Below are 24,766 nucleotides of genomic sequence, written 5' to 3' on the forward strand. Positions count from 1 at the left end.
AGCCGGCGGGAACGCGGAGGAGGAAGAGGCTGCTCAGTGCAACTGTGCTCCCCCCCCATCCCTTTTGCTGATTCTTCCCTGCCCCTCCGCTCCCGGGGGAGTACCCCTCCCCCGGCACCTCCTCTCCTCTTTGCAATGTATGCACCAACTGCTGCCTTCTTGGCCCCGGGCAGGGGAAGTGCAGGATGCTCCAGCCACTGACGCGGCTCCCTCGACTCCCAGCCTGCGTCCAGTCGGGTTTGGCACCGTGGTCCTCTCTCGGAAATTGACTCAAAGCAGATCTGGAGTGACTGACAGCCCCACAGTTGGCTGCGCCCGGAGGGGGAGTCTGCAAAGAGGGATTGTGCCGGTGTCTGAGGGTGAGGAAAGTGGGGGGGGAGGTAAGGCAAAGACAGGGTCGGAGGTGGAGTGAGTGGGGTCCTTATTGGAGGGAAAGAAACACCTGAGACGTCCCTGGAAAAGTTCAAGATTTGAGTATTTTCCCGAGAAAGCATTTCCTCTTTACAAGAAAAAAAAAAAGTGCGGCCCACTTATCTCTCCCCTAAGGGGCCGTGGCAGCGACGAGGAAGTAGGAGTGGGCAACTGGAAGCATTCCCTAGTTTGGTGACAGCCCCCCTCCCATTCTGCAACGCCTAAAACCAGGGACCTTAGAGCCTGTGCCTTGGACAATAAGGGCTCGGACCCAAGCAGAAGGGCTCGTCTCTTCTTCGACTTTATTCTTGGGCACCATCTCCATGGCAGATTCCATCCCAACCGCGCCGGACTCGATTCAGCAGCCAGAGCCCAGCCGCTGCCGGGGGAGGTGGCGCTAAAACCGGACTGCACGGAGCCAGCCGGAGCCCTGGCGGATGCTCTGGGGAGAGCTGGAGCTGGGAGGAGGCGGCGGCGAAGGAGGAGGAGGTGGAGGAGGAGGAGGAGGAGAGAGAGAGGGAGAGCGCGCGAGGAAAACAAGGAGAAGAAACTCTGCCCCCTTGCCTAAGAGCATTCCGCCCGGGCGCTCCAGAGAGTGTGGGGGTGGGGTGGGAGTCGCCTCAGCGTCGCCTGCGTGAGCTTTTGCACCGAAACTTTTCATTTTCCGGACGGATTAAAGTTGCCTGGATTGCTTTTTAATATCATTATCAATTTTTATTCGTGTGCACCCGACGTAGGATTTTCTACTGGGGCTGCAGGTCGACGAAATCCAAACGGAACAACTCAGCTCGCAAAGAATCCTACCGAAATCTTCGAAATTGTTCCTTGAATTGGAAATGGGCGTCCTCAACTGATTTAGGATTTAATCCGGGCCTGGAGGGGAGCTGGAAGAGGGGGCGGGGGAGGGTGGACCTAGCCCTAGGATCTCTGGAGCCCGAGGCCGCAGGTCCCTCTCCAAGATTGCACGCGCTGCTCCGCTCTCCCCAGCTCCCAAGAACCTGCTGGGGCTCCCTCGAAGGGGGAGGTGGGTGCAAGTGCTCTCCCGCCTAATCCTGGATCCACCTCCCCCGGGCCCCAGGTGGGGAGATGGATCCCAGCCCCCAGGGAGCCCCGATGCTGTCTGTAGCTGGAGCCCGGTTGGCCCTCTAAGGAGGTGGGGACTGCGAGAAGCTTGAGTCCCGAACCCCCCTCCCCCGCCCCACAAACACAGAGTGGCCCCCGATTGGTCCCTGTGCCCCCCATACCCCCGCCTCACACACGCAGAGGTGACAGTTCGGCTCTCTGCCTGCTAAGAGGTTGGATTTGACCGGTCCCTACGACTACGTCCCCTCCAGTCCTAGCCCTGGGCAAAGTAATCGATCTCCGGCTCCCCTCCCTCCAGCTTCCTAGCCTCTGCCATGGCCCCCGGGATGCCGGGCCGCGGCCCCGCCGCCCTCCTCTGCTGCTGCCTCTCCACGCTGCTCGCCCACGGTAAGTATCGCGGCGCGGACACGCGGGGAGGAGACACGGCGGGTGCCGCTGTAGACTGTGCGGGCGGGGGGTGGGGAAGGAGGGTGAGAGAGAGGGGAGTCTCCCCCCCGGGACACGTTGTCCTCCCCCAGCCCACTCTGCATAGCCGCCCGCTGGTACGGGACTGCTCCAGCGTCTCTGCCCTACCCGGCTCGGCGCCGCGGCCCGTGGAGGGTTGGGTATGCTATAGGGGTGGGGAGGGGCAAAGAACCTGAGCTTGCTGGCGGGGCGCACTCCGACTCCCCGGGAAGGAAAGGACTTTGCCCCCATCCGACCCGGGCCGTTCCCCGAGAAGGGGAAGGACTTGGGGCGGCGGTGTGGGGGGGGATTCTCAACCAAGCCCCCAGGGGCGTATCTTTCTATCTGGAACTGGGGTCTGGACCGGGAGGATCCTATCCTCCTATGGGGTCGTGCCTCTCCCCACAGCGACGGGGCCCGAGAGGGAGCCGGGCTGAGACTGGGACTGGGGCTAGGGAAGGGACGGGCTGCTGGTTTAGGGCTGGGAGAGTAGTAGTGGCGGTGTGTGGATCTGGATGCCTGTGGCTGGATCGCCTCTTCCTGCAGTCCTCTGGAAGGGAGGGAAAGGGGGGAAAATGCCCAGCGGAGCAGCAGGCTGCTTGCACGCCCGCTATCCTGAGCTGCATTCAAATCGCTGTTTTAGCCTGGACTGGGCGGGGGCTCGTTCCGAGGGACTGGACAGTGTCCCGGTGGGGGGCAGAGGCCCAAGGTTCGGAGGTACTGAGCGGGCCTGGGGTTGAGGTTTCCTCCAGGTTCCTGAGCTCCCTTCGGTAGTGTAATCTGTTGCGTCTTGTCCGCCCCCTCCCCCAGCCAGACAGTGTGCTTCCATTGCTAATGGGGGTCTTTGGCATTGGGACAGCGTAGGGAAGGGAGGAGAGTGAGAGAACTGTGCCTCTCTGGAATCTTAGGGTGCGCCCTGGGTGGGGGCTCATGCTAAGATTCCGATGTCTCTGCCTTCCTCCACCACAGGCTCTCAAGCCAACGATCTTCTTGGTAAGGGTGGAGCCCTAAGGGTCCTCTTCCCTTTGGTATTCTTAAGCTCCACTGTTGCTTAGGGCTTCTGGGGCCAAGGGAAGGGAATTTACTGGGAGGTCTGAAACTGGAAGAAGAGAAGCTTCACCAACCAGACCTTGAGTATGTGGTTCACCATCCCCCTCCCCGCCCAAGTCTATCACAGTCCCCAGGTTGAGAGTATATGTCTTTCAGGAGAGGAATCCATAAGAGAACGGCCAGCCTAGCAAGGTGGTAGAGTAGGGAGACCCACTATTTCCCCCTTACAGGGCATGATGAGCCAGTTCGGTCTTACTCTGGATCGTGAGATCATCAGTCCAATCCCTTTGTACCCAGGACTGTGTTGCTAACCCCTGCAGTCTCCTAGTAATTTGACCCACACCCCAGGGCTCCTTAGAATTGTTCAAGGCTTCCAGGTAGGATGCCTCTCCCCCTTTACCTCCAGGAAAACAAAAAGTGGGAGGAAAAGAGAATTACTAAACCAGTAGGAGACATGGGACTACCTAGACTGGAGAGGAAGAGAGAGATTAAATAAAATCTCCAGGAGAAAGGATAAATTCTCTTGGAGGGCAGGTAGAACACTAGGTTTTTTTTTTTAAATGACCAGTGCAAAATGGCCTTACTGGCCAAGCAGATAGGTTGAGTTGGGTTTCCATACTCTCCAGAAACATCCTCAGCCTTTTTGGAAGGCAGATCCATGTGTGAGGTAGGAAGATGGGCACTAGGTGAGCCAGGAAGGGGTTTGTTATTACCCCCACTGCCAGATAACTGACCTCAGTTCCTTGTTTGGAGTATGTTATTCAGCAGAGGGAGCTGGAAATGAAAATTCAGAGCCCTAGTCTCTCCTGGGTCTCCCTGAGATGAGGAAGAATGGGTGTGGGGAGGATGCATGTGTGCCTACAGCCAGACTGGGAGGGTTAGGCCAGCTTTCTCTCTTGGACATCAGTTTCTAGTGCCTCTCCCTAACAGAGTCTGGAGATTGAAAGAATGGGGAAGGGGAAAGCTGGGAGTCAGCAGTTTCCAAGCTTTAAGGTATAGACTAGAGGATCTATTTAAAGGAGGAGTGGGGAAAATCCCTAGAGAAATAAGGCAGGCATTCCCTCTAGTCCTGGGAATGCCTAGGCCCTTTCTTCAGCTTATGTCCTCTTGTTCACAGGTCAGTCTCCTTCTCATGCTAGGCCTAGGTCTCCCTATCCAAAAGAAGGGTACATCTTGACATCAGAGCATTTGGTGCTTAAAATTTCTCCATCCAGAAAAGGCCAGGAGCACCCAGACTCTCATTTCCCTCTGCCACCTAGAAGACTTCAGGACCAAAGCAATGGGCTCCTTCCTTCGTCCCCACTAGGGCATAGGATCATGCTATTAGAGGCTTGCTCTGTTCCTTTAGGAGCTCTTTGTTGGTCCTTCCTGACCTGGTTCGAGATTGAAGAGATAAGGACCTGTCAATCACGAAGCAGGGTGGATGGATTGGATTCTAGTTGGGTTTGGAAAGATATGGGGCAAAGAAATATGTGTAAGCTTGCAGCCTTTTATCTGAGACCAAGCCTGAGGCCTTGGAAAGAGAGTGGTGGTGTATAATTTGTCTACTCACAGAGCCTGCCTGGGAGCCAAGAGGGCTGAGTTCCATTTCTGACTTGAGTGCTAAATTGCAGGGTGACCTTGCTATCCCTCTTGCTATCCCTCCTTTCTGCCCTAAAACCCTATGTGACTACTGCATGCAGATCCATGTATAAAAATGGATAAAAATTATTCCATATGGTTGTTGGTGGTGGTGGTGATATGGGTGTGCACGCAGCCTGTGATCAAAGAATTATGGATTAATTTACCTTAAAGATCACTCATCTGGTGATTTTACAGAGGAGGAAACTGAGGCCCAGAGACTTACCTAACGTCATGCAGGTAGTTAGGCCTATTACTCTGCATTCCAGCCAACATTTTTCATTATATCACCCTTGGTTAGCCCTTGGGTCCACGATGGTGGGAAGAGGTATATAATTGGTGTAAGAGTGGTCTTGCTTCCTCTTGTTTTGGTATTGATTCTGGCCTCTGGTGTCTTATGAAAAATAACGGTTGAAGTGGTCATAAGGAGGGTGACGGGAAGTATCACACCCTTGGCCAAAGGTGCCTGTTTGATACGCTGAAGGCCTTCTCCAAACATTAGATGCCCCTGAGTCACATAAGCAGTCTAGGGGGTGGGAGAGGAGAGAAAATATGGTAGAGAGGAGAAAGGACAAAGTTCAAAGACCTGGCAACAACTGCTCCTTCTCTTTCCAGCATCAACCAAAGTGGATTACTGACCATTCTCATCTCCTACCTCCATTCATTTGCCTCTCACAAGCACCCATTCCTCATGCATGAAATGCATTCCCTCATTCATATGTAGCTCTGCTTTTCAAAATCTTAGTTTTCCTTCAAGGCCTGCCTCAAGTATCCCTGGAAGCCTTCCCTCACCCCCACCAGTTTCCAGCACTCTATTTCTCCTCAATCTTTTTTGTATTCTACCTGTCTGTATACATGTTACATTCCTCCTATAGAATGTAAGCTCACTGAGGGCAGAGAATGCCTGATTCTTTTTCCTCTTGGTATCCTCAGTGCTTTACTGTGGAATTGAATTCTAGCCTCTGCTTAAACCCCAGGCCAAGCCCTCAGTAGATGTAAGAAATGTAATATTGAATCCATAAATTTATATGGGAAGTATGTAACTTTATGACCGCATGTGAATTTTTTCCACTAGACCTATGATTTCAGTGGTATGGGGAGTTCTCAGTGAAGAATTTCTCTGCTTGTTCTTTGCAAATCAGAGTCTTACAGAGTTTCCTGGAGGCATTAAGAGGTTAAGTGACTCTAGGATAACCCAGCTAGAACATCTGTCAGAGGGGAGACTAGAATCTGGGTCTTCCTGACCTGGAGGACAGTGTTCTACCCACTATGCTATCCTGCCTCTCTTTGGATGGTGTATGCTATGACCTGTGCCATTCGTGACCTGGTGGCCTCCAGCATGAGAGGAGAAAGTACGTCTTCTCTCACCTTGCCTCAGTCTGGCCAATCTCTGATTTCTCCTTCTAATTGCCTTCAGACCTTCCAACCCGAGCTCTTTTATCTGTGGACTAGACTGGAGAGGGAGAAGAAAGGAGCCTTTGTTCCAGGTTGCTACACAGTTAATTCTCTACCTGGACCCCAACCTCATGCCCATTTCTCCTTCCTCTGTCTCTGGGAGATCTCCATGGAACAGCCTAGTTTATGTTTAAGACCAGTAGGTGGAGATGTGCTATAAACTTGCTGACAAAAAAAAAATGAGGTTTATTTGAAGCCACTCTGCATATAGATTGGTATGTGGCTGCTGATGGAGGCAGCTTAGAGCTAGCAGAGGCGAGAGGTAGTGGGAACCCCTTTGTAGTGCCTGTGGTTCTTGAGTTGTTTCCCAGCACCCTCCTTCCTAACCTGGGAAGTATCCTCTATAGGAAGTAATACTCTGCCCAGAGCTCACAGACTCAACTCCTGAGGTCAGCAGGCCGAAGATTTTTGTGTATATATACTGCTAGAGAAACTGAGGCCCAGAGAGATCAATGACAAATCACTGGGTACCTAGGCTCCCAAACTCTAAAATGGGGTCTAGGAACATTCCCTTCAAATGCTTTGTTTCCCCCAGGGCACTTCTTAAGGGTCCCCTTTGGCCTCAGCTATCATCTTATCACTCTGTTGGAGATCACAGGAATATCTATCTAAGCTTGAATATGGATGTCTAAAAGTGAAGAAATGCCTTCCTTTCCTCTCCAATTCAATTGAATAAGCATTTATTACTTTGTGTAAGATTCTGTGCTAGGATTTTTTAAAATGACACCCACCCTGCCCTCAAGGAGATTATATTCTACTGAGTCGGGGTCGGGGAGGGGAGCTGTGACAACTACTCAGATCGATATAGTATGAGGTAGGGTGTGATGGGGTGTAGAGGCCCAGACATAGTGTTCTAGGAAAATTGGTGGAAGATCCAGGAAGGCTCAATGAAGATGGTAGCATTGAAGGGAGATAAAAATTCTGAAAGGTCAAAAAGGGTGGTGGGAAGAGTGCATTTCAGACACAGAAGGAGCCCCAGGGAATACAAGATGACCTGTTGCCTTGAAAACAGTAGCCCAGCTTGGCTGGAAAGTAAAATCAGTGAAAAGGAGTGATTTGAACTAAATGCACAAAGGTAGGTAGGACCCACCCACCTGGGCTGGGTAGGGCTGGACCAACTAGGTGTGGATAGAGGGAAGACAGGGGAAGGTAGGAACCTCATTGTTGTGCTGGATACTAAGGCTCCCGCCTCAGGAATGGTCCAGGCTACCAATGACAGCATCCTCTTCAGTCTGACCTGAGATTGAGATGATGAGGCTATTATCATCAGCAAGCCCTACTGAAGTGTCAGCTTGGGGAGGAGGGAGGAGGGAGGAGGGAAGGAGGATGGCTCTTCTCCAGACGCTGAGCAAACAGGAGGAGTGTTGGGAGTGGTCCCTGCACTAGAGGACCTTCCTGGCTAGTTGGGGAAATAGGACAATTTGCATAGGACAGCTTGTGCTAAGTCTCAAGCATGGGGTACCATCACTTAGTGCTACGGCAGCTCAGAGCTAATGGAGGAAACTGAATGGCCCTCTGGTATGGTGAACACAACAAATCCTACCACACATACTTACGAGCTGTATGAACATGAGCAAGTCACAACAACCACAGTTTCTTAAATTTATCTGTAAAATGGGTTTTAAAAGGGTACCTACTTCACCAGGTTATTGTGAGTGTCAAAATGAGATAATATACATAAAGCATCTTACAAACTTTAAACTGCATATGTTAGTTTTTTGGTTTGGTTTTTTTGTTTTTTTTTTTTTGGTTTACTGGTCTCAGCATTGGTTTAGATTGTGTGTGTGTGTGTGTGTGTGTGTGTGTGTGTGTGTGTGTGTGCTTCTGTGACACTGAAACAGTGTCATAGTGCTGAAAACAGGGAAAAGTGCTGAATTAAGAATTAGGTGATCTGGCACTATGCCCCTGGGCCAGTCACCTTTCTTCTCTGGGTCTCAATTTCCTCATCTGTAAGACAGGGGATAGGGATGGAGGTTTAACCAAGGACCTTTAAGATCCTTTCCAGTTCTAAATTCGTGATCCTAAGTATTTCCTGAGGAAAGAGTGAAGACTTGATTCTTTTTTTGAAGGGTGGGTAAGGCATTTGTCTCTTAAGTTCTCATTGTGTACAACAACTCACTTATGCATCCTGTTGGGGTTGAATATTCCTCAGTCCAGCAATTGTGCAATCTCCCTCCCCTTTCCAAGGTGTCTCTCATTTCACACCACTTAAGGTGGGAACATGGAGTAGTCATTTAGTTAATGTCTATCTTAATTCCATGACCCCAAGGTTGGTGATGACTGGTAGACTCACAGAAAAAGAGTCATGTTGGAAAGGAGGGTGGTATCACCAGTGGGAGAGGGAGGGGTACAGGGAGTAGGGAGATGGCCAGAAGATTGGAAGTGAAGGTCTGGGACAAGGACAGGAAGCCACATGTGAGCTGCCACAGCAGAAGCCAGGGGGTGGTTGCTTTTGGGCACTGTGAGATCCTTGGGAAATTTAGAGTAAGAAAAACATACTCTATAGTAACACAGGGATATTACTCATCCAGCATAATAACAAAATATTGATAATAATGATTGGCATTACATAGCACTTTAAGGTTTTCAAAGAGCCTTACATAATATTTCTCAGTTGGTCCTTACAATATGTAGATGGTGTTATTATCTCCATTTCACAGATGAGGAATTAAGGTTGTGATTGGCCTAGAGATGCCCAGCTAGCAAATATCTAGGCAGGCTTTGAAGCCTGACTCCAAGGCCAACACTCTTTTCATGATGCCACCAAGCTGTCAGTAGTCTCAGTCATTCCATCAATAGGTTCAACCTCTTCTGTAGATCCTCCCCACCCCCATGAGTAGCGGGAGACAATTCCTGGCTTTTTACCATCTTTTATTAATTCAGCAAATGCTTCTTGAGCCCATATTATGAGCTAGGCCCTCTGCTAGGGTTTATGGGAGATATGGAGTTGTACCAGACCCAATCCTCACTTTCATGGAGATTATGGCCAAATGTCCATGAGTAACTAAAATACAGGGCTGTATGTGAGAGGTAACATATGTGAGAGTGTAGAAGACGTAGAAGAGCATAGCTGAAGACAAGAGGGCCAGGGTTCAAGTCTAGCCTCTGACAAATGATGCTTGAGTGACCCGCTCACCCTCTTAATGGCCCAAGCAAGACTCAGGTCACTCCTGAGTACCCAGAGGCAATTTAGGTGGCTGGTGGTGCAGTGGATAGAGGGCTGAGCCTGGAGTCTGGAAGACCTGAGTTCAAATGCCGCCTCAGAAACTTACTAGTTTTTGTGATCATAGGCAACTCATTAACCTCATTTCCTCAGCTGTAAGATGGGAATAATAATAGCACCTACCTTGCAAAATTGTTGGGAGGATCAAATGACAGATTATTTGTGAAGTGCTTAGCACAGTTTTTGGCACATGGTAGGTACTATATAAATGTTTATTCCCTTCCCCGTTCCCTAAGCTGATGACATCACCCGTGTGAAGGAGGATGATAAATGCTAAAAAAATAGGGGAAAGTTTTAGGAATTCAGAGAACTTTAGACATGGATCTGCTACTCTGTGACCCTGGGCAAGTCAGTAGCCCTCTCTGGTCCACAGTTTCCCTCTCCGAAAAATGAGAGGGTTCAACTAGATGGTCTCTGAGATCCCTTCTAGGACTGACCTCTGTTTTTATGGAAGGTAAGAGATCACCTTGATTTATCTCCCTCCTCTGTGCCCTCCACTCATCCCCCTCAGCCCCAAGGATTTGGCTCCAGGAAACTCAATTATAGAGGAGGCAAGCAGGGCCATCCCAGTGCAGAGTGATTAGAAGAGTACTCATCCTGGGAGCAGAAGGACGCACAGCTTTTCTCCTTCCCTCTCCTAGAGATTTTTTCCCCTCCCGTCTTGGCTCCCTTTCCCCCACCCTGTTCTTTCTTGGCTCTTAACAAACAGCAATTTGAATAAGATATTAATGAGCCCATTTAAGAAAAAAAGAAAAAGAAAGCAATTTTCCTTTTCTTTAAACAAAATGGAAAGTGTGTCTTGTGGCTGCCAAGGAAGCTGGGTGTTGTGTTGTTCTGTGCCTCAGCAGCTTCTGAGGAAGGGGAAACAGGGATGCTGAGGAGTGCCAGGTTCTGATGGGCATCCTTTGCTCCACAGTCAGGCAGCCTGGGCTGAGGCTTCATGGGCACCCAAGATAGTCAAGCAGATTTGGGGAAGCTGTGGGAACAAGGGAGGAGTGGGGTGACCTCCAAGGGCTTGGGGGGGGGGGGGGGGGGATGGGCCTCTGAGGGATCGTCTTGTTTCTCCTTCTCTTTCTGTGACCCGTTCAGGCAGGCATTCAACAAGCCCTCCCGTACTCCTTCCCTAGCTGACTGGCTGGGTCCCCAGCAGGGTGGAGTGGAAAATTGAGGCAATTACCTGGATAATTCAATGCTTGTTGCATGAATAAATGAAGGTGGGAATGAATAATTCAGATGGGGGGTAGTAATTGAAGCAAATCTCTTTGGGTTTGTGCCTGGGTTGTCTGATAGTTGTGCTGACTCTGCTTAGGAAAGTTCTTCTTTTGATCAGACTTCCATCCTTCATGCTGTAGCGCACACCTGGCCCTTGTCAGCCTGTGGGAGAAGGCTGCTGGCCACTGACCCCTCTAGAATGACCCTTCCTGCCTAGACCCTTCCTTGGGGACTGAGGCTGAGATAGGAAAGCTGGTGACTGGCATTTCTGAGCCCAGCTCCCAGGTTACCTCTCCCACTGACACTAAGGGATTTATATAGTACCTACTATGTGCCGATAAGGATGAGGAGGTGTGTGTCCAAAGTCATTTGGCAAATCCCTGACCCTTCAATGTAAAATAGATGAGAATAACATCTACTTCACAAAGCTGCCCTGAGGATCAAATGAAATAATGTCTGTAAAGTGATTAGCAAACTTTAATGCATTCTATAAATACCAGCCATTAGGATGAGGAACCCACAAAGGGGCCTACATTTTCTGCCTCTCAGCTAAGTAGGGGGGCAGTCTGCTAGACATAGAGTCAGCAATACCTAGGTTTAATTCCCTCCAATATACATATGAACTGGGTAATTTGGGGTAAGTCATTTAACCTCACTGAGCCTCAGTTTTCCCATCTGTAAAACACACATTATACCTGTGGTACCTATTTCATACAGTTATTGTGATGCCCAAGTAACATACCACAAACTTTAAAGTATGATATAAAAGTTACCTTTTATTATAGTAGAGGTAATGTCAAACAAGGAAGGCATGGATTCAAGTCTGACTCTGACACATACGGACTGTATGTCCTTGGTCAAGTCACTTATAATCTAAGCTTGTAAGGTTCAGAGAAAGTTCTTACCTACATTGCTAGAAAGGAGGTTTTTGAAATCACAAGTTCTGTCCCTCCACACATTATTATTAGGCACACTCAAAATATCCCCTGGAAAAACCACAGGGATCTCTAGAGTTACCTAACGGCAACCCCCTTGGGAAAGAGCGTACAGGGCAGATTTCCTCCAAGTCCCTGAAGGACATGCTGCAATATCCCTTAGGAGTGTCCTCCATCGGTGATAGGCCAACCATTCACAACTGAGTGTCCTCTGTGCTGAGAGGGGTATCTGGAAGAAGCAGAGGAAGGAGACATTAAGCCTTGATTTTTTCAGGGGGGGGAGGCACTTTCTTTGTAGTTTCAGCATTTAGCAAAGTACTTGGTATATTTGTTGTTGTTCAGTCATTATTCAGTCATGTCTGACTCTCCGTGACCCCATTAGGGTTTTCTTGGCAAAGACACTGGATCGCTTTGCCATTTCTTTCTCCAGCTCATTTGACAGATAAGGAAACTGAGGCAAACTGGGTTAAGTGACATGCCCAGGGTCACACAGCTAGTAAGTGTCTGGGGCCAAATTTAAACTCAGGAAGATGAGTCTTCCTGACTCCAGGTCACCTACACTATTCTAACTATCTATTGAGTCACCTAGCTACCCTACACCTGGTACAGAGTAGGCACTTAATAAATGCTGCTGAGTTGCCTATCTGGAAGCAACCTTAGAAGTCATCTAGCTCATGTAGTACAATTTTACAATTGAGAGAACTAAAACCTATAAAGGTGAAGTGACTTGTCCAAGGTCACATAAGAAGTAAGTCGCAGAGACAAGATTTGAACCAGGTCTTCTAAAACACCTACAGCATATTGGAGCAAGAGCCCTCTGGGCTCTTCCTCAGGTTGAGATGCTGCTACCAGAATTGCGCCCTGCTCAGCTAAATCTAGACTATCACACTGGGAACCCAACACCATTTCCACCACCTCAGTTCCCAGTTTGATGGGGGATACAAGGAACACACCATAGCCACCTTTGCAGATGTCCGGAGGGGCACACATAAACGCCTACAGCATTAACAGATGGTGAGAAAGCTTAAAGAGCAGCACTAGCATTCTTCTTTAGGGCAAACTGAGCCTCCCCCAGACCCCTTCACCCACAGAGCCCAGTGGAAATGATTTGGGTGCTTCTGACCTCTCAAGGCCCACCACTCTTTATTGGTCCCGAGGACCCTGACTGTCACATCCTTAACCTCCTTGGCCACGGTACCAAGCCCAGCTAAATGGCAGAGTTGTGTTTATTTTTGGCTGCATAGTTCAGATTCTGCAGCAAACCTGTCACTAGGAGAGAAGATAATGACAGTGGGGAGTTGAACATATGCATGCAGCCTTACTTGGACACACTTATGTTCACTCATACACCCACGTGGATAGAGAGACATGCATGTTTGCACAGATATACGAACACACACACACACACAAACACACATTCCTTTCCAGCCCCTAATTGTCAGACTATCAGGGCTCCCAATAATTGATGTCTGCTAATGGTAGCAATAGGTGCCTGTTTTCCTAGAGACTGTTTGAAGAGTATTTTTCATTCCTCTTACCACCGTTAGTCTCTAGCATTTCTCCCAGATTAACCCTCCCAGTGCCCCACTCCAGGTTGCCTGTCAGGTAGAAGCACATGCTTGGAAGGCCAGTGTGTGGTAACTGCTCTCCTCTCCCACCTCTCTTCTCGGCCTCAAATTATTTTCCTCCTCACCTTCCCCTATCCCAAGCTTGACAATGACCACAAGGCAGGAGGAAGAGGAGTAAAGAAGAAAGAGGTAGGTAGTTACACTGACACACTCCATTTGTCCTCAAAGCCACACACTTGAAAATATGGTCAACTCCCCTTTTCCGCCTTTGTATATCATCTACTTGTTTGATGCAGCAGATTTGAGAATCTTTGGCTAGGTTCTCCACATGCACACACACACAGACAGACAGACACACACACTCCAGCAAGCCCATTGCGTGCAACATTTTTTGTGTCCTGGACCCCTTTGGCAACAGCTTAGTAAAGCTATGTAACCCTTCTCAGAATAATGTGGGTTTTTTTAAATGAATAAAATAAGATACATGAGATTACAAAGGAAACCAATTATATTGAAACAGTTATCTTTTTTTTTTTTTTAATTCATCGCTCCTCTGAAATCTGTCTGTGGACCTTGATTTGTGGATTGGGGAATTCACACTCATATTTTTCTGTCAACCCAACAGCACAAGGAAGAAAAGGGGACTCTACAACTAGAGAAAGGGCACTAGAATTGGAGCCAAAGATTCCCATCTTGGCTCTGCTAACTTCCTAGCTGTGATATTCTAAACAAACCATTTCCATTCCTCTGTTCAAGCCAATCAAAAAAGTATAATTAATGTTATGTGCAAGGAACTGTCCAAGGTTCTGGGAATACAAAGATACACGTGTTCTACTGGGGTGGGGCGGGGTAGAAGAACAATATGTAAACAGATTGGTACATACTTGATAATTTGAGGGGGACGGAGAAAACATTGACAGCTAGGAGGTATCAGCAAAGGCTTGCCTTAGGAGATGACATATGAGTAGTGCAAGGAAGCTAGGGATTAAAGAGGCAGCATGGTATAGTAGATAGAACTTTGGACTTGTATTCAGGAAGACCTAGGTTCAAATACTGCTTCAGACACTTATTGACCACATGACCCTGGGCACACAACTTTTCTGTGACTCAGCTTCCTCATCTTTAAAATGAAGGGGGTTTCACTCAAGATCCCCTTTTGCTCCAACTCTCAATCTATGATCCTATCATTCTAAGAATAGGACGAAGTGGGGAAGGGCGGGGGGAAAGTACATTCAAGGCTGATGCTAAGGCACTTAGGCAGGAGACGAAACCAAGTCTGGTGAACAACAAAGAAGGGCAGTTTGACTGGAATATAGAAAGTGTGGAGGGGAAAAAGAATAAAGCAGCCTAGAAAGGGAAACTAGAGCCAGACTGTGGAGGACTTTACATGCCAAGTTGAGTAATTTATGCTTTCACACGGAAGCAATAGGGAACCACTGAAAGTCCTTGAGCAGTGGCCTGGGCAGTTAAACTAGTGATTTAGGTGGGTTATTTTGGCATCTATGTGGAAGATGGACTAGAGAGGAAAAAGAAGGGAGGCAGAGAGACCAATGAAGATGCTGTTTCAGTACTTTAGACAAAAAAAGATGAGGACCAGAGCTAGGGCCTGGAAGAAAAAGACTTTGCAACCGATTGATAATTGTGGGTAGAGAGGCAAGTTCCTCCACTATGAAGTGAGAGGTCTAGACGAGATGATCTTTCAGCCCCGTCCAGTTCTAGATCCTTAAAAAAATAACACTAATAATAAATAATATTTATCAATAAATACAAGAAAATTTATTAATGAGCTTATTAAACATAAAATATATTGCTAAATATTATTGGAAATAGCACTCACCCAAACATATCATTATATAATATTTATTAATACATAATGTTCATTAATAAATTATTAAGCATAATATGACTAATATTAATAAAATAACAATATTTTCTAGCTTTAAGGTTCATAGAGCACTTTACTCCCAACAACCCTGTGGGGTGGTTTTTAAAGATGAAATTGAGGCTCAGAGGAGGTGACTTGCCCAAGGGCATACAGCCAGTAAACATAGGAATCAGCACTAAACCCATGTGTCCTGCCTGCCACTCCACTTGTTCATTTTGTTGAAGTTTTTGTGGCTTACCTTTTTCCCCTAGCCCAACCCCACCCCTAATACTTTCCATACCTCCTTCTACAGCTCCTTCTCTCCCAGAGAAATTGGCTTATTGGGCCTTTGTCCCCTGGAGAGAAAGTGCAACTTGGGAAAAGCAGACCTCAGGGAATCATCATTTTCTCAGCCTTCTACATGGTGTAAATGAGCCCAATTTTCAGTGACTTCTCATCAGGAGATTGCACAACAGAATAAATATCCCACAGTTATCCCCTAATCTTCTCCTCAATCAGAAGCTCACCCCTAGCTGGCTAAAAGGACAGAAATTTGGCGCTAATGTATATGGGCATGTGAAGAAGACAAATATTTTATCTTCTTCCTTTTCAGAAGACAAAGGAAGTAACCTGGAGCTATGATGACTTATTTTATCCACTGGGTCAGTGGTCTGAGGGCTTAATGCTTTATCTCCTCTTTTATAGAAACCTGTTCCCTCAGTTCTGTGACCTGTGTCACTTAGGGCCAGTTATGTTATGCCTCAGTTTCCTCTTCTGCAAAATGAGGATAATAAGAAAGATATTAACTGTCTCACAAGGCTGCTGTGAGGATCAAATGAAATAAAGGATATACAAATGACAGTGTAAATGTCAGCTATTGTTTTTGTCTGAGTGTTCTGGAAGGCGCAGGGGTGGACATGGGCTTTGGTGCCTGAGCCATCAGATGTGGTCCTGTTGACCAGAGAAGTTTTCCCTGATCATCCAGCGCATTGGATCTTTTAGGAGCTGCATCATCCATTGGGTGCTTATCATACACTACTTTTTCATGTGTGTTTCTTATCTCTCGAACTAGATGATAAGCTTCCTGGAGGAAGGCCATGGAATTGGACTAACCCCCTCATTTATCGGGGCAGAAAGACAGACCCACGAAAGGGAAAGGACTTGTCCTTAGTCACACAGCTTAGTAGAGGTAGAGGTGGGGCTAGAACCCAGTCCTAATAGTAAATCAAGCCACAATTATTCCTTGCATATGTTTGGGCTAGAGTCAGTGTCCCATATCTCTGTGTGGTCTTGGTACCTAGCACTGCTTCTTGATTGGGTGAGTACCCAGTTTGATGGGTAATGGTAGTGGTGATAACAGTGATAACAATGACCATGATAATAATGTCAGTGGAGTGATGGGAAGGATAATAGTGATGGTGGTGGTAGCTGTCACAATGGTGGGGGTTTAATGGTTATGATAGTGACAACAGTGATGATTATGATGGAAGAGATAGTGATGGTGACAGTGGTAGTAATGATCTAGAAAATGATGTAGTGGTAGCAATGATCTAGGAAATCTAGATGATAATGTTTATGAAAATGGTGATGGTGATGATGATGATGATGATGATAATGGCGGTACTTATGACAATGATAATAATGATTGAAGGTGATAGGGATGTGGTAATGGCAATGATGGTGGTGGTAGTGGTAATGATGATGATGGTAATCAAATAGTGATCTGATGATGATGATGATGAAGGAAGACATGGAGATGATAATAGGAATAATGACAATGGTGGTAACAGTGTGATGATGTTCTTGATTTTGATGATGGTGGTGACACTGTTGAAAATAATAGCCCACACTTATATTGATTCCTTTTAAGTTTTGCAATGAATTTTACATACATTATTTCATGAGATCCTTACAACAACCCTATGCAGTAAATGCTGCCATTATTTCCATTTTACAGATGAGGAAACTGAGGCTCAAAGAGGCCAAGTAATTTCCCCAGAATTACAAACTGCCAGCAAGTGTTACAGTTGGGATTTGGCAATGATGGTGATGCTATTGTTATTGTTATTGATGATGACTTTATGGTCATCCCATCATGTGACCTGTAGTCTGACTAGAGCATGAGAAAGCTTGCTGACTAAGTATTTTGAAATCACCATGTTATACTTTTCAGAGCAATTTAACATCCATTATTTCATTTCACCCTCCAGTCTGTAGAGCAAATTCTGCAGATATGATCATTTCCATTTTACGAATGTTAAAACTAAGGACCAGATCAGTGAAGGACTTCATTTAATGCCACACAACTATTTAGAAGTAGAGTTTAGCCTAGAACATAGGATTCCCTCTTCCAAGACTCATCTATGTTCTTTCCACTCTAACTCCCTAATGCCTCTTTGATATTCTTTGTATTGGTTAAATACTATGTACCAGACTCATGTAAATTGTAGATCAAGCATAATTCTCTTCCCTTAAGGGAAAGCCTAATCTCGTAGGTAAGATGTAGTCTTTGTTCCTGCTTTGATGGCACCACTGGTTATACAGCCTTGGAAACCCAGAATCATCTTTGACTCTATTTCCTCCTTAACTTCTTGCATCCAGTCAGTTGCCAACCTCTATCAATCCTTTTCTATCTTGCAAAATTTCTGGCCCCCACCCCTCCTCTCCATTTCCATTGCCATCACTAGTTCAGAACCTCTACACACTATAATCTAGCCACACTGGTCTACTTACTGACTCTCACACAAGACACTCCATCTCCCTCCTCCATGGTTTTGAGTTGCCTGCTCTCCTCCCTCTCCATAAGCAGAATTCTCTGCCTCCTCACCTCTGCCTCTTTGAATCTCTGGCTTTCTTCAATCTTCAGTTCAAATCCTACCTTATGCAAGAGCCATTTCCTGGTCTTCTCAGCTGCTACAGCCTCCTCTTCTAAGGTTAGTTTCCATCGACTTTGTATGTATCTAATTATTTCCATCTTGTCTTCCCTGAAAGAATATAGGCTCCTGGCAGCCAGGGAGTGTTTCTACTGTTCTTGTATCCCTGTTCTTGCATCCTCAGTGTTTAGTATAATGCCCAGCACATAATAGAATTTAATAAATGCTTATTGATCCATAGTTATTTGTATGTTTGAGATCAGAGATCTAGAACTTTTCTCATTTTGTAAATGATAAACCTGAGACCCAGGGGAAGGTAAGTGACTTATCCAAGGTCACATAGGGAGTAATCATCAGAGTAAAGATTAAACTGAGTTCCACACAATACCTACATGTAGTCCATCCCCACCCATCATCTCTCCTTCCACAGTAAACTGAAAGCTTAAGGAAACTTTATAAAGGTTTGAATGTAAGATCCTGGAGAGTGGGGGGTGTTCCATTTAAAAAAAATTGCATCCCCAATGCCTAGCATGTTGCACGTAGCCTAGCACATAGTAGGTGCTTTTTGCCCAATTGGATTGAATGTAAAGGAATGGGTATGGGGACACTAGCTCTTGCCCTCCAGGAGCTTCCAGGCCAGTTGAGGAAATAAGTCCCTGCCTTCAGGGAACTTGTTTTCTGTAGGGGGAGGAGGAACAGTGACACACATGAATTTAAAGCACTTATGTTCACCGCAGGAAAAGACTTCCTTCCCAACATCAAAACAAAAAAAAAAAATAGTTGATTCTTTAGTGTTGGTACTGCAGAGTGTAACTTTTCCTGTGTGTCTGTGTGCGTGTGTGTGTGTGTGTGTGTGTGTGTGTGTGTGTGTGGAGTTGCTTGACCTTCTCTTTCCCCCTTCTCTTGCCCTCAATGTCTTCACATCCTCAAAATAAGATACAAGAGGAAACATCCCTCCCCCAAATGAGGACATCGCGAACACCAGGGTTGGCCAGATCCTTTGCACCAATCAGCCTGAACTGCTCTTGGAGCTACACCTTCCTCCATGAAAGGAACAGCTGCCCTGCAGGCCTCTGCCCCATTGTCCTGTCTATCCTCAAATGCCCCAGCTCACAGTTTATCAGTAATGATGATAGAAAAAGAGGCAACCTGTCAGGAGGTCAGAGAGGCCTGCCTTTGGAGACCTGGGACCAAGTGCTGCTTCGGACACTTAGAAGGCTATGGGACCCCAGCCAAGTTTCTCTGAGCCCCAGTTTTCTCATCTGTAAAGTGGGGATAATAATAGCCTCCACCTGACAGGGTTGTTGTGAGGACGAAATGAGATGATGGAAAGACCTTTGAAAGCTTTAGAGCCTACATGAATGTGAGCTGTTATTACTGCTATCAGCATGGAGTGGTAGATACTGAGCTGGCCTCTGAAGCAGGAAGGCTTTGGTTCAAGACTCTACATTCTGTGTGACCCTGAGCCAGTTGCTTAACATCTTTCTGTCCCCAGGCAACTTGCTAAACCTAAAAGCAGCTCATCTGCATTGGCAAAGGGACTTTCTTGACCTGGAACTCCCTATATTAATGAACTCACAAGTCTGGACTACTTATTATTAATAATAATACTTAATGGTGTTAATTGATGATATAAAATATGATCATTATAATTAATGGTGTAATTATTATTATTAATGATGATGATTATGATACTTAAGGAGCTGTGGGACCCTGGGCAAGTCTCTGAGCCCTTGTCCTTATCTGTAAAGATAGTAAGGATGGTGGTGGTGGTGATAATTTTGACGATGATGATGATGATGATGATGATGTAGAGATTTGGTCTTGGACTGGAGTCAGGAAAACCGAGGGTGAAGTTTTGCTTCTGATGCCTATTGGCTTTCTGACCCTAGGCTAGTCATTTAACCTCTCATTGCCACTAGACAACTTTCCAACTTCTCTAAGGGACAGAGCAGTTGTCTGGTTTCATGAATAGAAGGAGTGAAATCATTAGTTCAAACAATAACAAAAGTATTAACAAAATACATTCCCCTAAAATAGTTAAGCAAAACTTCGCCCTTTTTTCCTCCTCATAATTAACTTTTCCCCCAAAGGAAATCTCTGGGAATGTGTGTGTGTGTGTGTGTGTGTGTGTGTGTGTGTGTGTGTGTGTTTTCTTTTTTGAACACAACCATCCAGCTGTGCTTCCCATAAGTTCAGCAGGGCTCTTCTGAAGTTCCTGCAAGGGAGGTCAATAGTGGTCTTTGAAATGGAAAATCACAGTCTGGAAGGGGGCAGATGTCACAGCCAATTTGACCCTCCTAAGTTACCTTTAGGGCAGCCCTGTACCCTGTCTGCTTTCCTTGACCCTGGAGCTGAAGTGGCCTGGGCAAAGAGAAAATAGAATGAGAGACAGGCTGAGTCAGGTGTGATTATTCACGTACCATTCGTATCACAAATGGCGAAAGCAAATATTCCCAAACCTGGACAAGAGCCCACGAAGCCAGGGAAGAAAGAGACTGGTAGCCAGGAAGGAAAAGAGCTGGGGTCACCTGTAAATTACTAGTCCTTTTGTATTAATCCCACCCAAGGTCTTTCTGATTTTTCTCCTTCTCCCCTTCCCATTGGTCCCTACCCAGAACCACCCTCCCCTCATTTCCATTCCTTTCTACAGAGGTTACTTCCCTGCCACTGGATGGATCTGCATATGTTTCCCTAATGCTCATCTCCCAGCTTCTTCACCATTGTGGTATTGTGGAAAGGGCACTGGCTTTGCAGTCAGAAAACCTGGATTTAAACTCAACTTCAGTCACTTATTAGCTATATGACCCTGGCCGAGTCATTAAACTCTTTGGCCCTCCATTTCTTCATTTGTAAAACCAAGGGGGCCAAACTAGATGCATCTAAGGTCTTCTCCTACTTTAAATCTACAATCCTCCAAGTCATTTCACTTGTCAGCCTCAGTTTTCGGTCTGTATATTGCAAGGGTTTGAGCTATGTGACTCCCAAGAGTCCTTCCAGCTCTAAGGCCTATGAAGAGGGCTTTTCATCCCTGCCCCATCTCTCTGTAAGCATTGACCAGCTGCTACCTGCTCTACCTCTCAGGGCCTAGATTTCTTTATATTCTCTTCTCCTTGAGATCACTTAGTCAATCAACAACACTTATTAAATGATTATTCGACATAAGATAACAAATGACATAACATATACAGGGCTCTATATAAATGCTAGTTATTGTAACTATGTACCAGGCCCGGTACTGGATGATAGGGAGAGGTCAGGCAAGAGGATTTCAAAGATAAAAACAGAATAGTTCCTTCCTTCAAGGTGCTTACATTCTATTTGAGCCTCCTTATCATCTAGAGAAGATTTCTTTCTCAACTTCAACTCAACCAAGTAATCAATAATCACATTGATTAAACACCTCCTCTATTTAGAATCTTTGAGTACTACAAAGATAACTGGTCTCCGCCTACAGGGAGACAGAGCCTTGTTGGGGAAACAAGGCATATATATGAAGAGTGAGCTAATTGTAAAAGGGTGTGTAGACTTGGTGTCAAATGTGCAGTCCAGGTAGTGAGTGCCCTAAGAATTCAGAGGGCAAAATCATTGAGGATTAAACAGCTGAACCTGGAGAGTTGCCATGAGATGAGTGCTTTTTAAACCTTAAGATACTGTCTAACTGGTGAAATGAACAAGGTTTGCAGGAACCAGGCTTCCAAAGGTGTAGGCAGGGCAAGTTCTGCCACTAATTTGCCACTTCACCTTGCACATCACATCCTTTCTCTGAGCCTCTGTTTCTTCCTAAATAAAATGAGAGATGGGTTGCATGATCACCAGGGCCCTTCGCTTAACACTCTGTAGTTCTTTCAGACATGCTCCAATACAGTGATTCTGCGATTCTTTTTTCCAGTGTCTTTGGAGTGAAGGGAGGGGAGGGGGATTAAGGGCTGGGAGCGGAAAGCGGTAGTTAAGGGAGGTGCTGCCTCCACAACTCACCTCTCTGCCCTTCCCTGTACTATCTCTGGAAACTCCCAGCCAATTCTGAAACCTCTCTGGCTCTGCCCACTCTCTCCAGATGATTCATTTCGGGGATGTCTGTCTTGTTAATGTAGTAAATGCTGCTAGGAGAGAAGAAGACTTAGGCTTCCCAGCCTTGCAACCTACCAAAGTCCCATTCATCACTGCGACTGAGCCAGCATCTCTGCCTTCATCCTTCTCTTCCTCCATGCTCTGCTGTCCCTCCAAGGGCTGAGGCTAGAGCTGAGACTAGGGGTGAGGGGCCAAACATAACTAGTTGAGAGGGCAGTCACAGTGAAGGGTGATGGGAGAGATGAACTATTTGTGGCTGTAATCCCCAGGGCCTAGTCCCCATGTGGTTCATTCAGGGATGACTCTGGCTTGGCTCCCCCAGTACATCAGAATGCCAGACTGATGAAATATACAGTATCATCTGTAACTGCATCCTCCCCTGCCCCTACTCCCAAGGATACAGCAAATAGCCCACATCTCACTTTTAAGGCTGTTCCTTTCTATCACTTATCCAATCCCCTCTGAAGTCCTCTACTCTCAGCCCCAGAGATAGCAGGGGCAGTGGAAAGACGGAGGGAGAAAGAGAGACAGAGACAGAGAGACAGAGACAGAGAGAAAAAATGGGGGGTGGAACAGTGGGGAAGAAGCTAAGGGCTGGAAAGGCATTTTGGAGATAGGTGGTCTGGTGGGAAGGGATCACTTGCGGCAGCTCTGGACTTTCCCACATACCAGCACAACATAAACAATATAGCCAACCAGCACATTGCAAAAGGTTTCTTTAATTCTTAACTGGTGCACTTTGGGGTTCAGAGTTAGTTTGTGAATGAGATGCTCCTAGACTATTGGCCCACTACCCCCAAACAAATTACCAGTCAGAGAAAGGGCTAGTACCCCCCCCCCCCCCCCCCCCCTAGCTCTGGGTTTGACTATGACGTTCTCCCTATCTTCTGAAGCCTCTGCAACGGACTCAGTGCTCCTTCGGAGCAACATTCTTACCAATCAATCAATCAACAAGTATTTATGTTTAAAATAAATTCTCATTGATATTTTTCATTTTTAACCTTATAGAAATTTCCTGTGTATCTCTTCCTCTCTACTCTTCTGGAGTGCTAGCTTTTATAGCATTTTTTTTTTAAGAAGAGAAGAATAAAGTCAACAAAACTGATCAATACATTGAAAAAACAAAAAATGCTGTGCTCGATACCTGGAAACCCCCACCTCTGCAAAGGAGCAAGGGAAAGTGTTTTATATTTCTTGGGGGGAGGTGGAGGGGCAAGCTTTTAACATTAAGCACCTATTTCCCTTCCGGGTTCTGGAGATATAAATACAGGTAATGAAAAATCCCTACTCACAGCAAGCTTCCATTCTAACAATGGAGAGGATAAGCCCACCTGGGGGGTGCAGTGGCTAAAGTGTTACCTGAAGTAGGGAAAAACTTCTTTAATCTTTCCTATCTCTGTCCCTGGGCAAATCACCTTTAATTTCTCACTGCCTTTGCTGGGTACTTTCTCTTTGGCCCCTCCCCATTCCTTTTTTTGGTGTATTGTTCTCCCCATTAGACTGTCTGCTCCTTGAGGGAAAGGATCATCTTTTGCCCTTTTTTGGGGGGGAGGGAGGGGGGAGTATTCTCAGCACTTTTAGCACCATGTCTGGCACTTAGTAGGCACTTACAATTTTTTTAAACTGACTTAACCTCTAATTCAGTTTTCTCTTCCGTAAAATGGGGTTGAAAATAGCACCTACCTCCCAGGGTTTCTATGAAATGAGGTAATAATATTCATAAACTTCTTTGCAAACCTTAAAGTGCTATATAAAAGTTAGCTGTTATTATGCAGCATAACGATAAAGAGTAGATAGAAATAAATAAGGGTGTCCATCCTTTTGTCTTTACCACTGACTTAGACCTTGACAAGTTGCCTCGTCTGGACTTTGCTTCTCCCCTAGGAGAAATCTGTTTCTCCTCGAGTAGCTTGGGGAGGAGGAAAGAGCTTTTCATGTGAAGTCAAAAGGTCTAGATTCAAATCCCGGCTTCGCCTCCCATTACCAGTGTGACTTTGGCCAAGTTCCTCTTTGGGCCTCAGTTTCCTCATCTGTAAAATGAGGGCATTAAGCTGGATGACCTCCCGGTTCTCAATCTGTGATCCCTAAACTGGGAGGTGACAATACAGAGAAGAAGCGGGCTTGGGTGGAATGATTAGTTGTGGTGGGAAGGGTAAGAAGGGAAGAAAGAGGCTTGGAATCAGAGGCTGTTAGAGCTGGGCTTTGTTCCAATTGAAACATACTGGCTCCAAAGTCAGTGTACTTGGGTTCAAATATTACTCCAATATGCTGTGTGACCTTGGGCAAGTACTTTAACCTCTAAACTTAGTTTCCTCATCTGTGAAACGAGGGTATTGGACCTCTGAGGTTTCTTCTGACTCTAGATCTGTGATCCTATAAGCTCTAGGCATCTGGGTGATATAGTGGATAGGCTGCCGGGTCTGGATCTTCCCGAATTCAACATCTGGCCTCAGATGCTTACTAGCTGTGTGACCCTGGGCAAGTCACTTCACATTTTGCCTCAGTTTTCTCATCTGTCAAATAGCTGGAGAAGGAAAGGACAAATTGCTCCTGTATCTTTGCCAAGAAAAGCCCAAATGGGGTCATGAAGAGTCAGACATGACTGAAAAAACGACTGAACAACAGCATGACCATCTATTCCAAGTCTCATTTTACAAGGGAAAAGACAGGTTGGAAGAAGGGAGTTCTTTTGCCTGAAGCTGCCTTGCTGGTTAGCAGTAAAATTGTCTTTTTACCCAGTTGCTCCTTTCACTGGGGTTTTAGGAAAATGAAAAAAAAAGGGGGGGGGAAGGTCATTTGGGTAGAGGAGTGAAGGGTGTGGTGTGGGAAGATTAAGTTGGGGGAGAGGGCTAGAGCTTTGCCAAGGGTCCCCCAGGGTTAGCTATGCATGGGCACCTTCCCACCTCTCCCCCTTTTCTGTTAATGCAGTCATCATCATACCGGGCGTCACCAACCTA

The 24,766-nt window shown here is 46.4% G+C and overlaps 1 protein-coding gene across 1 annotated transcript in view; it reads left to right on the forward strand.

Moving 5' to 3' along the window:
* The first annotated feature begins 2,882 nt into the window (after window positions 1–2,882).
* Window positions 2,883–24,766, forward strand: part of TMEM132E (transmembrane protein 132E) — a 113,317-nt gene continuing 91,433 nt past the window's right edge. The window contains exon 1 of the mRNA XM_027861717.1: window positions 2,883–2,931. Within this exon, the coding sequence (XP_027717518.1) occupies window positions 2,883–2,931 (49 nt within the window). The remainder of the gene's footprint in view (window positions 2,932–24,766) is intronic.

This window comes from Vombatus ursinus, unplaced genomic scaffold (genome assembly GCF_900497805.2).
Source record: "Vombatus ursinus unplaced genomic scaffold, bare-nosed wombat genome assembly UNPS02014768.1, whole genome shotgun sequence".
NCBI classification, from domain to species: Eukaryota; Metazoa; Chordata; class Mammalia; order Diprotodontia; family Vombatidae; genus Vombatus; species Vombatus ursinus.